A 13,085-nucleotide genomic window follows, 5' to 3' on the forward strand; every position below is an offset into this window, starting at 1 on the left:
ACTATTGAGATCAGGAAATAATGAAAGGAAAAATCAATACCCTTAGACCTAGGTCAAGGGAGGGAGAACTCATGAAGCACGAGAGAGAGAACTTCACAACTATCCAAAATATTAGCAAAACCTCATATTTCTTTAAGTCCGGTTAATGTACCCTAAGGACATATATTAATAATCTACTTAAGAAATTTTGTATCGAGAATTGAAAAAATTATAAAAAAAATTGACAATTTTTAATAAAAATTTTCCTAAAACATTAGTAAATCTCTTACCTTTTTTTTAACATATTCCAAATCTTGTTATCAAAAAATCTGTCATAGTACTTTGTGTACTCTCGTAGAGCCGCTAGTTACACCGCTGCAAGAACTGAGTACAGCATGTTGTCCTCTCGGGCTCCAGGAAGTAGTTGAAGCCGTTGGCAACCACGTTGGCAACCACTAGTCTCTCTCCCTCTCTCTATCTCTCTGTTTTTGCTACTCTGTACTTTTATTCTTTGTCTCTCTGTTTTTGCTACTCTGAACTGTAATTCTTTTATATTGCAAGTAGTGTTTTGGTGGAATATAGTAAAGCTGCTGAATATGCCTAAAAAGAAAGTTACTGTTTTAGTGCTACACAACACTTGAAAAATGTGGCGGAGTAGTTCCATTTATGAATGGTAAATTGTACAGTAACACTAAGTTTATGGCTACACCGTTCAAAAAAAAAAAAAAGGTTTATGGCTACACCAACTCACCAAGTTGGCTAGGTACTGACACTCACACACACCCCTAGGTCCAAGAAAGTCCAACCCGCAAGTCTTTTCACTAGTTTGCTACCGCATGCACATCCTCCTTCTCATCCAAATTGGGCACACTAACCAAAGCATATCTCTCATCTAGCCCAGGTGAAAAAGTTATAGCTTTAAAGTGGCTAACATCCTGATACACGTTTTAACTCATTTTAATGGTGTTTTGTTTTGTTTTTTTTCACTATTTATATCACTTTTCTTGTTAAGTAATGTTACTAATATTATAAATTTTACTATATTAATCTTATAAGATTATATATCACCATCACAAAAAAAAAAAAAAAAAAAAACAAACAAATTATACAATTTTCTATTATTTTGTCTAGTAACATTTTTTTTTTTGAAAGCATTTTGTCTAGTAACATTAATCATATTCTTACCACGTCAATTTTGTTATTATTATTAATTAATATTTTTTAGGTTAATTTTTTTTTTAATATTGACCATAAATCTTACATCTCTAGACTGAAATCTTGGCTCCGTAGTTGAGTGGACTTTACTATGAATATAAGGGAAATGAACATACTTCTCTAAACACTAAGATTACCAAAGAATTATTTTTAATTTAATAGGATTGAATATTGTCTAATACATCATGACTTTGACAAATTCAAAGCCATGCCCAACCACAATTGCACAATGATGGACTCACACTCATGTCTATAATTCAAGAATTTATACGAAACCTGAAAGTATGAAAGAAAAGTAGTTCATACGAAACCTGTAAGTATGAAAAAGAGTACATACGAAACCTGAAAGTATTAAAATAAGTAAGACCTAGACTTAGACGGTGATAAGACTTGGACGGTGAGGATTCGATTAACCCATTTCTCAGCTCATTATCTAAGGGCTGTAACAAAGCTAAGAGTTGTTTAGGGAAGTTCTATTATTTATCAAAGTCCAATAGGCTATTCAGCAAAAAAAAAAAAAAGTCCAATAGGCTATAAATTTATATTTTCACACATTTGAGATTTGACTTTGCATTAAATACAAATCCGGACTCTTTGGTTCACCCTACCGAGTTAATATTTTAATTTTACTTGCTCAGAGTGTGAAAGAGAGAGAGATCTAATTAATATGTAGATTTTTAAGGGGAGAGAGAGAGAGAGAGAGAGAGAGAGAGAGAGAGAGAACCCGGTGCAACCTTTATTCTATATAAGGAGGAGTTTCAACATGTCCAAGACCACAGATCTACACAGGCCAGTTCTGCATTGTCCTGAAGTTCTAGCTAGACACAGAACACCTGTTTTGAGTGCTGCATATATGTCACAAAGGGTTCTTCGATTTCATCAATAAGAAGTGCATGACCACAAAATCTCATAGTTAGCCTCATATCAAAGCATTGAGGAGCCTAAGGGGACAACTTTAGGTAAGGTCTTTTGTTATATTTAAATATTAATTTAGAAAAATAAATCTACACTTTTGACATCAATTTTTTCTTTTTCCATTTAAGAAAACATTCAAGATCTCTAACTCTCACATTTTATAGCATGTATTCTGTGGGGAGACAAAACAAACACATGTTTCATTTTGTTTTTGGATAAAAGTTTACAAGTCATGTAAATAGTTATTTTCATTATCATTTTTGGCATAAGAGGGTAACGATTACTTTGTAGAATTAAACCCTCTAACACAACTTTGATCTTAAAATAATATTGGTCATAAGCCATAACTATATATATGATTTACTATCACTGATACTCATTATCATATGAAAATAGATATTGGTATCGTTGAAGTTAAAAGAGGATGTGGAAGCTGAAGATCGGAGAGGGCAAAAATGACCCTTACCTTTTTAGTACAAATAACTTCGCCGGAAGACAGACATGGGAGTTTGACCCGGATGCTGGTACACCAGAAGAGCGAGCTGAGGTTGAAGAGGCTCGTCAAAATTTCCACAAAAATCGACGTCAATTCCCGGCTTGCGGTGATCTTCTCTGGCGAATGCAGGTACCTTAATTAAACTAATGATTTTTCGGTCAAAACGTTAATTTCACGTGTTCACAAGAATCTTTTTTTTTTTTTAACTTGTACAGAAGAGAAATGTTAACTAATGTTCATTGACTTTTTTTAAGTGAACTATTTTAAAAAAGCTTTTATGAAAGAAAAAAATTATTTTTTTCTAATTATTTATATTTTTTATATAAATAATGTTAAAACTTTTTTGAAATAATTTATTAATAATTTAACAATTGTCTTAAATCACTTCAACCTAAGGCGGTTGTAGTATAAAAAGAAAATTATTATGAAGTAATAATATTAAAAAAAAAAAAAAAAGTAAGGAAATCAATATCATCCTAGCTGACTCCCTTAAAATATATATATATATATATATATATATATAATCCCAATATATTAATGTATCAAAAGTAATATAAAATTATATTATACACTCATTCCTTATCCTCCAGACCTTTCTTTTTCTATTTGCTTTTTCTCCACCTTTTCTACATCCATGCGTTACTCGTTTTTGTTTCTTCCTAATTTGTAGATTGGGCTAAATTTTGACAAAATCACCAACAGCAAAGTTACAAAATTACACTTAGCCCGGCTTTTTTTTATTTTTTGGGAGTTTGCTATTTTTAAGGTGACTAAAGGTCCATTTCGATACAGTTTATTTTTGCTGAAACTGAAAACACTGCAGCGAAATAATTTTTAAATATGTAAATAGTGTTGTGAGACTCATTTTTAATGAAAAAGTTGTTAAAAATTGTAATTTGTGGTACCTATGAACAGTGCACAAGTGCATTGTTCACAATGGAAAAGTCAAATGTTGCGGAAGGAAAAAAAAAAAAAAAAAAAACGTGAAAGAACAAATGTAGATGTAGCTTTCAGCCCAATCCAAACGGATACTAAGTGTAATTTTATTGAATAAACAAATTACTAATTTTAGGAGGGCTCATTGGCCCTAAAGCCAAAGCCAAAGAATGTCTCTATCCTTGCTCTAAGAGCACACATTAACATGACCATTTGAATAACGATATGACCTTTCTTTATTTCATTCAATAACAGTCTTACATGTCACAACAATTTTAACACATTCTTTAAGTATCTTGCTTCAACCCATGATGTAGTAATTAAAAAGGTCATCCATTCTAGTTTTAGTCACATAACGTTTTTATTGAGTCATATGACTTATTTAAATAATACAGATATATATGGATAATCTTATAAATTGTCACGTAATTAATTGGAAAAAATAGCTCTAATCATGTTTGATTTGGTATTGTCTGTTACTTACTTGATCAAGTATTTTGATATTAATAGGTTTTTGAAGTGTAAAATAATTCTTGTAGTTTTATCTTAGATAAATGCCATATCATCTAAAAAAAAAAATGTCAAGTCACTATTTCTTCAGCCACATAAACAATATCACTAACATCAGTTAACAAACGAACTTATACAATTTAATTTTAAAATTTGAAGGATTAATAACGCTCACTTAAAATTTGAGAGACCAATTACACTCAGGGGTAAATTTTAGAGACATGAACTATAGTTTTGTCTTAATTCTTTTTTTACTTCTTTCACAATATCTAAGATCACGAATCATAATTAATGCAATATTATTCTCACATAAAACTACTATTCGGTTAAAAGACAAAAAACTGTGAAATTGGTTGCGTGTCTTTTTCTTTTTCCTTTTTGTTTATTTGGAACAATCGAAATTGAATTTTTCGATTGAATTTTTGTTTCAAAAGCAAATGGAGAATTAAAGTCTTACCTAACCTTTAATATTTTATTGGTGCTTTTTTTTTTTTTTTTTTGAGGCAACAATATTTTATTGGTGTTGATGGTTGACATTCTACTTTCCAAGGATGCCATTAATGCAATAAATAAATAAATAAGAGTCAAGTTGTTAAAATATTAATTACTTTTTTTTCATTTTGCGTAAAATCTTTTTTTAAATGGATTATTAATCAGTACCCTAAGGACACTCGTTAGCATTTTTCAATAAAATAATGCCATCTAATAGTTGTTTTTTGTATCGAATAGAATCCAATAGTTTAACACAAACTTTTATATAATTTAATGTTATTAATTTTGTTTCGAACCGTTTTGGTTTGTCCAGTAAAATAGAATATTTCGATATCGACTTATTTTGACGTATCGTTTTAGAATGTTTCAGTTTTTCTAAAAAATAATAAATTATTATTGCTATTATATAAAATAATAAATTTAATTTAATATTGTTAAAAAATATAAAATAAAGTGAGGTTAAAAAAATATTTATTTATAATTTTTCCAAAAATAAAATTCACATTTTGGATAATTATAAACAAATACAATAAATGTGAAAGTAAAAAATCACTTATTGCATAATGTTACACAATATTACGATCTATCAACAACAAATAATGTTATTTTTTTATTTTTTATTTTTACAAGATATAAATTTTACTTTAACTTCATTTAAGTATATATGTGTGTAAAGTTCCCTTCTGAAAACTTGAACTCCAACTATTACCCCCTCACAATCTACAAATATTTATATTTATAAAATATTTATATTTATAAAGTAACTATACTACCAAAGATATACAGTAATAATGTTGTTGCTTATTATGAAAGGCAACAATTACGTGGCGTGCAAGTTTTAAACAAATTAAGTCAAGAAATAAAAGACAAAACCCCAAAAGTCCACAACCACATGTTTACTACACAGAAGCCCACGTGATGAATGAGCTTTCACATCTCATCATTTATTAAGTTTCATCTCGTCTCTCCTCATCATTTAAGACTTTCAGACATCACAATCTTCTCAAATCATCACCTTTCTCTCTTGAAAGTTGAAACTTGAAACACCAAAAGTCAGGCTAGTTCAAGATTTCAAACCTCACGTTTTTACAGATGTTTACAGTTCGATTGTTGCCATCAACAACCAGCAAGGGATCTCCTCTACGGCAAAAACAGTACTCTTCTCCTCTAATCTTTGTTCTCATCGTCATCTCTTCTTCTTCTTCTTTATTTTTATTTATTTTTTTTCTTCGCCGGGGCTCAGCTCTGTACCGGCCGAATCTTGAATTTCGGCCGAAATTCACTGAAACGAACCGGAACGCCCGGATCACACCGAAATAGGCCGAAATTTCATCTGAAGTGGAACAAGGGGTGTGTCATTCCGGTTTTTACACTGGTACGGTACAGCGTTTCGGCTGTATCGGCAGAGATACCAGATTTCGGCCGGAAAATGGATACCGGCCCGAAACAAAATCACAGATTGCTATGTAATTTTCCACTCGCCTAAGAATATTTCTCAACAAATCTCAAGATCTGATGCATCTCTCTCTCTCTCGTATCTTGGTCTCAACAAATTTCACGTCTTTACTGTTTTTCAAAGAGTGCTGCTTTGGGTGCCCACGTGATGACTGACCAAAGGAAACTAAGGATATAAGACTTGCTTTTCGAAATTTGAAATGGGGTAAGACTTGAGGTAAACATGTGGAGGAGATAAAATCAAGATAAAAATAAAGGTAAATTGTAAAAGTAGAAGAGAATGGGTGGAGGTGTAAAAAAGAGAGTGAGTTATTAAATACTATTTGTTCATGGATGGTAGTTGAAAAATTGAGATTTGTGGACCAAAACAAAAATAAAAATGCATCTTTCACAGTACAATCCTTTTAAGTAAAAAAAGTAAAAAAGTTATTTTGATTGTAGATTTAAATTAGAATCAATAATAAATAATTATTTATGATTTATTGTAAAATTGTTGAGAAAATATTGTGAACGAGTAGTACATTTAAAAGAAATTGATGTTAAAAATATGAGAAATGTTAATGAGTGTCTTTAGGGAATTAATTAATAATCTATTTTAGGAAAGTTTTAACATCATTTTTATGGAAAATGAAAAAATGTTAAAAATTAATCATTTTTTTCTTTTCCTATAAAAACTTTTTTTAATTGAATTGTTAATCAATACCTTAATGACACTCGTTAGTATGACCCTAAAAATATTACAAAATTTTTTTATAACTATTAAAATTAAAGTATTACTAATAAAATATGATTTTAATTTTATTATGTTTTACTATGTTTTTAATTCACAATTACCAATCACATCAATTGTCATATCAATTTGTATATGTATTGTAATAAAATTTATAATGTTTTTATTATTTTCCAAAAAATATTTAGTATATATATATATAGTGGTAATTCTGAAACGGTGTACCGGTATTAACCGATATCGAAATATATCATTCATTTGATTAAACTGGCCTCCAAGTATGAAATTGACGAATTCACAATAATATAATAAATAAATTTTTTAATTATTTTATTTTTAAAATTTAAAAATAAAATAACCATATAGCCAACATTATCTTTGCATTGCGTGGGCATTTAAATGTATAATTGGGACATGTGCATTTCGTTGATCTGTTTAATTTTTGAATCTTAGTAAAAGTATAATTTTTGAAATTTTATTTGCTAATGACTGAGGAATTGTTGAAATGGTTGCAGTTTTTGAGGGAGAAAAACTTCAAACATACAATTCCCCCAGTTAAGATTGAGGATGGAGAGGAAATCACATATGAAAAGGCCACAATTACATTGAGGAGGGCTGTCCATTTCTATGCGGCCTTGCAGTCTTGTGATGGCCATTGGCCTGCTGAAAATGCTGGCCCGATGTTTTTCCTTCCTCCTTTTGTGAGTTGCACCATTATCATTATTAAGCTTTCAATATTGTTATTAATTTATTATCATTATAATTTGTCAAGTAAATATACACCTCTAGAATATCTTCTAATAAAGTTTGAGTTGACTGTGAACAATGAAATTGTTCCAAATAACATCCTTGCTAGTGAACTAGTTTGGCTTTCAGCTCAATATAACTACTATTTTTCTTGTATTTGATCCAAAAAATGCAGGTATTATGTTTTTACATTACAGGACATCTTAATACTGTCTTCCCAGCTGAGTATAAAAAAGAAATTCTTCGTTACATATACAATCATCAGGTATATACTCTTGAAAGTTTAAAATGTTTATTGAATCAATAAGAATAGAGATTTTGCAAAATTTTCACTTTCATTTTTTGTTTTTTGTTTTTAGAATGAAGATGGTGGATGGGGATTTTACATAGGAGGCCATAGCATCATGTTTTGCACAATTCTTAGCTACATTTGTATGCGAATACTTGGGGAAGGACCTGATGGTGGTCAAGACAATGCTTGTGCAAGAGCAAGAAAATGGGTCCTTGATCGTGGTGGTGCAACACACATATCTTCTTGGGGAAAGTCTTGGCTTTCGGTATGACTATTTATTTGTGAAGATTCACATCAAATTAGAGTTTAATACTCAAAATAATTTATATTTTTAATTAAAATATAATCATATTTATTTCACAATTTGAGAAATGAACATATTTGGTTTCAAGTACTCACCATGCATGATGACTTTCTGTTGATAATTAACACTAGCATGCGATGTCCTGTAAACTGTAGATACTTGGTGTGTTTGAATGGGCTGGAGCCAACCCAATGCCTCCAGAATTTTGGCTTCTTCCTCCATATGTTCCCATGTATCCAGGTTTATACAATATATGATTACTTCTTCATTAAGTATTTTAAATCATTATTGCACGTGGAACCTTTCTAAAATCAGTTAGGTCGATGTTTAACAAAGTTAGTTCATTTCTTTGATGCATTTGTCACTACAGAGGTTTAACATTCTTTTTAATGCACCAAATTCTAATAATAACATATCAATTTTGTGGTGCCCAAAATGCAGCCAAAATGTGGATCTATTGTCGGTTGGTGTACTTGCCCTTTTCATACTTATATGGGAGAAGGTTTGTTGGGCCAATCACACCTCTTATTGTTCAATTAAGGGAGGAACTTTACACTCAACCTTACAGTGAAGTTAATTGGGCCAAAGCACGTCATCAATGTGCAAAGGTGAGTTTACATTTGATGAGGAGATAACACCATGAGAAAACTTCAGTTGAAGAGTTAATATGACATATAAGGACATAACATGACCCAAAAGTTAAGCCTTCAGGTTTGGACCCAGTTATATTATATTAATCACTCAATCTTGTCATTAGTATCCAATCTAGAAATTTAATACTTAGATAATCACGTCACTCACTCGTCAATATTCCAACAATTTTCATGGTTGATAATTGTGGAATGACATTTACCATGTAGTCTTTTAAATACATCTTTCAATGCATTGATTAAGTTTTTTTTTTTTTTTTTTTTTTTTTGCTAATACATTGATTGTGGAAATCAATTACTACAGGAGGATATCTACTATCCACATCCTTTGATACAAGATCTAATTTGGGATAGCCTATATATATTAACTGAGCCTATTCTCACTCGTTGGCCTTTAAATAAATTGGTTAGAGAAAAAGCTCTTAAAGCAGCAATGAAGCTCATTCACTATGAAGATGAAGTCACTAGATACATTACCATTGGGGTTGTGGAAAAGGTAATGTGATTCTACAATGCTCTAGAAAAGCCATAGACATGGTTAATTTGGGCTATATAATATTCCTTCTAATACTGTTTGCATTGAATAGTCGATGTGTATGCTTGCTTGTTGGGTTGAAGATCCAGATGGGGATGCTTATAAGAAGCATCTTGCTAGGGTGAAAGAATACATATGGGTCGCTGAAGATGGAATCAAGGCACATGTTAGTACACATTTTATGCAAAACAATTGTAGAACTTTTTACCTATCCATTTGCATGAATTGCTGACTTTGATATATGCAATTTGTGTGTAGAGTTTTGGTAGTCAATCGTGGGATATGGGTTTTAGTATTCAAGCTCTTTTAGCTAGTGATCTCATTGATGAAATTGGACCAGTATTGGCGAAAGGGCATGAGTTCATAAAAAGATCCCAGGTTTGATTTTCAATTCTTAAATCATAAAAGTCTACATTTTTGCTTCGGAAAGTCATTGTCAATATATCATTTGGAGTCATTGTGTTCCCCTTAAACAATGTAAAGGTTAGGAACAATCCTGCTGGAGACTTTAGAAAAATGCATCGTCACATTTCTAAAGGATCATGGACTTTCTCTGATCAAGATCATGGATTACAAGTTTCTGATTGCACTGCAGAATGTTTGAAGGTAAATAACTCTATTTAATGCTTCTTCAAATTCTACTGTTGCTACTTGTCCATAATCACCATGTGACCAAATTCTCCTATACTTCACAGTGTTGCTTGCTTTTTGCAATGATGCCACCTGAAATTGTTGGTGAGAAAATGGAACCTGAGCGCTTGTTTGATGCAGTAAATATCCTACTTTATTTACAGGTGAGGATTAATTTTTCCAGGAATGATAAATTACTACTTGTAGCAAAAACTTATGCCCTTGGGAAGAGACGAATTTAATTGATTTTACCATTATAGCAAAAACTTTTAACTTGTTAAATTAATGGGAGTTATAGTCTAATTGCTATGATATCATTATAAATTATCACTCTTCCTAAAAGTTCAAACAAGTTTGAATTGGTGAAGAAATCATCTAACCATTAGTCTAACATAGTGTTGTATATCTTTGTTTACTTATTTTGCATGCATAGGCGTGAATAGGTAATACAAGCTACCATTGTTATAGGTGTATCTAAAAATGCTGAAAATTACTTGTTCAAATCTAGAGAGATTTGTTAATCTAAGAATATTTTTCTTAAAAAACCAAAATTGTTTACAATTTTTCAACATTTACTATATGGATTTTACTAATGTGTGCCCTAAGGATACACAATAGTATACCATTTTTGGGAAAAAATTTTATCGGGAATTGAAAAAGTTTTTATAGCTTTTTCAATTCCCGATAAAATTTTTCCAAAAACAGATTTGTTAGGGCATACATTAACTGGACCCTTACTCTATATATATGGGTTGGGTTCAATATTTACTATATCTAAGTAATGTTACACAACCCAATAATTTGTTATAAAATTCAAAATTTGAAAATCTTACCGCTGAATTATATGTTCTATGTGTTCTTAATATTCATACAAATTTTCATGTTAATAATGCAGAGTAAGAATGGAGGTTTATCAGCTTGGGAGCCCGCAGGAGCTCAAGAGTGGTTAGAAGTTAGTACCTTAACATATTGAACTGTCGTTGAAATGTTCATTTGAAATTTATGTTGATATATTCACTCTTAATTATCATATATCAGTGGAAAATTAATTACCTTTTTTCCCCCTTCTAGTGGCTTAATCCCACAGAATTCTTTGAGGGTATTGTCGTTGAGCATGAGTATGTTGAGTGCACTGCATCATCAATCCAAGCTTTACTTTTGTTTAAGAAGTTGCACCCTGAGCACAGGAAAAAGGAGATTGAGAATTCAATTAAAAAAGCAGTCCAATACATTCTAGACATACAAATGCCGGATGGTTCTTGGTATGCTTATGTACTAGTTTACTAGATATCATTATTATTGTTATTATGGTTAGATTAATTACATGATGAATTTGAAACATTTGTTTACAATTATCTTTATCATAGTTTTATATATAGATGTATTACAAATCAATTACAAGATGAGACTTTCTCGTAGGTATGGAAATTGGGGAATTTGTTTTCTGTATGGTACATGGTTTGCCCTTGGAGCATTAGTTGCAGTGGGAAAGACCTACAACAATTGTTTTGCTATACGTAAAGCTGTTGATTTTTTACTTAGTACACAAAAAGATGATGGTGGCTGGTCGGAGAGTCATCTTTCATGCCCGGAAAAGGTAGTGTTTAACCATGGATTTTGCTTTAAGACTCTAAATTCTTTTTCTTTTCATATTTAATATCTTTCATTACATCAATTTGGTTCAATGAAGTTTTTGTAGATCAATGATTCAATTTAAAGAAATTTATATCTATTCTTGTTTTAAATGAGATTTTGTAGATGTTGTATAGATTCTTCCATCAAAATTAAAATAACAAATTCTCTATTCTTGGTCATAGATATATATACCTCTTGATGTAAATCGATCAAATTTGGTACAAACTTCATGGGCAATGATGGGTCTTATTCTTGCCAAACAGGTTAGTTTATGGTTTAAAAACTTATCATTACATTTATATTGTGTTATCGTATGTTTTTCTTGAATAATTCTAAAAATAAAATTTTACTTGCAATAGGCTGAAAGAGACCCGACACCTATTCATCGCGCAGCAAAGCTGATAATCAATTCCCAATTGGAAAATGGCGATTTTCCTCAACAGGTGTGTTTGTTTAACATAACTTCAAATAACAAATAGAAATATGAAAATTGACTAAAGAATAGATATCATTCTTCCATTATGGAACATAGTTTTTTCTCGACTAATAAACTTATAGTAGTTAATTTGCAAGTTGCAACACAACTAATAGAGCTATCACTTTCTATTTTAATTAAAAAAAGGCAGACAAGAATGTAAAATAACATAACGTACTATACTTTGCTTAAATTTTACTTCCAATAATTTCTAATCAATCATTAATTACTTTGTTGTGGCAGGAAACCACAGGAGTCTACTTGAAAAATTGCATGTTGCACTATTCAGCATATAGAAATGTTTTCCCATTGTGGGCTCTTGGAGAATACCGCAAGCATGTTCCATTGCCATCCAAAACTATGTAACTCAGAGTGGCATAGCGAGTTTTAAATTCTTTTACGATTATGTACCATTTAGTTTTCTGTCTTACCCACCACTACATTATATTTCTTCTATAACTAATAATGTCTACACAGAACTTTATAGTGGCCACTTAAATAAAATGGGAGTTAGACTTACAATATTTTATTGTACTACTACTAGCTAGCATCTGTCCCATGCATAACCAAAGAAACATTCAACAATTGTGAAGATAAGATATTCCTCTTGGTTTTTACACCGAGCATTATGGATAGAGGTCACTTGGCATCAAAATAAAATTTTAAAAAAAATTAATTGGACACATCCCAAAATTAGACTACAATTAGGAATTAATTTTCATTTGATTTGAATTTTTATCGGTAAGTTGTAATTTGAGATGTTACTATTTGTAAATTTAGACTCCTATACACACAAATTGTTTAACCTAAATAATTAACAAAATTGATATTTAGGTTTATTTTTCAAAATTAGGTTAAACACAAACAATCATATCACTTAATGCGAAAAAATAAAGAAGACAAGCAATATGATGACCCCGGAAAATCAATGAAACTTTCCAACTTCAAGGTAAAAAAAACCTGTGAGAATTTAATCTAAACTATCCTAAGGCAACAAATTCACTATATAGAATGGAAGTTTTATAATAGATTTTTCCCTAAATCTAAAACTACCTCTGGTAGTACTTACTCACATGATTATACGCAACT

At 30.7% G+C, this 13,085-nt stretch overlaps 1 protein-coding gene and 1 long non-coding RNA gene across 2 annotated transcripts; both read left to right on the forward strand.

The window, feature by feature from the left end:
• Positions 1-1,921: 1,921 nt before the first annotated feature.
• Positions 1,922-12,520, forward strand: LOC126727595 (beta-amyrin synthase-like). The gene is made up of 18 exons (XM_050433402.1): positions 1,922-2,153; positions 2,506-2,734; positions 7,244-7,429; positions 7,651-7,740; positions 7,835-8,032; positions 8,227-8,311; positions 8,513-8,679; positions 9,026-9,217; positions 9,309-9,422; positions 9,515-9,634; positions 9,740-9,862; positions 9,952-10,050; positions 10,782-10,838; positions 10,958-11,148; positions 11,306-11,483; positions 11,704-11,784; positions 11,881-11,964; positions 12,240-12,520. The coding sequence occupies exons 2-18, from the start codon at positions 2,534-2,536 to the stop codon at positions 12,360-12,362; spliced, it is 2,289 nt and encodes a 762-aa protein (XP_050289359.1). The 5' UTR covers positions 1,922-2,153; positions 2,506-2,533; the 3' UTR covers positions 12,363-12,520.
• On the forward strand, positions 5,263-6,052 carry LOC126727596 (uncharacterized). Its single transcript, XR_007656280.1, has 2 exons — positions 5,263-5,697; positions 5,787-6,052. It is a non-coding gene; the product is annotated as an uncharacterized LOC126727596 (long non-coding RNA).
• Positions 12,521-13,085: the final 565 nt, after the last annotated feature.

The sequence above is a fragment of the Quercus robur genome, chromosome 5, assembly GCF_932294415.1.
Source record: "Quercus robur chromosome 5, dhQueRobu3.1, whole genome shotgun sequence".
NCBI classification, from domain to species: domain Eukaryota; kingdom Viridiplantae; phylum Streptophyta; class Magnoliopsida; order Fagales; family Fagaceae; genus Quercus; species Quercus robur.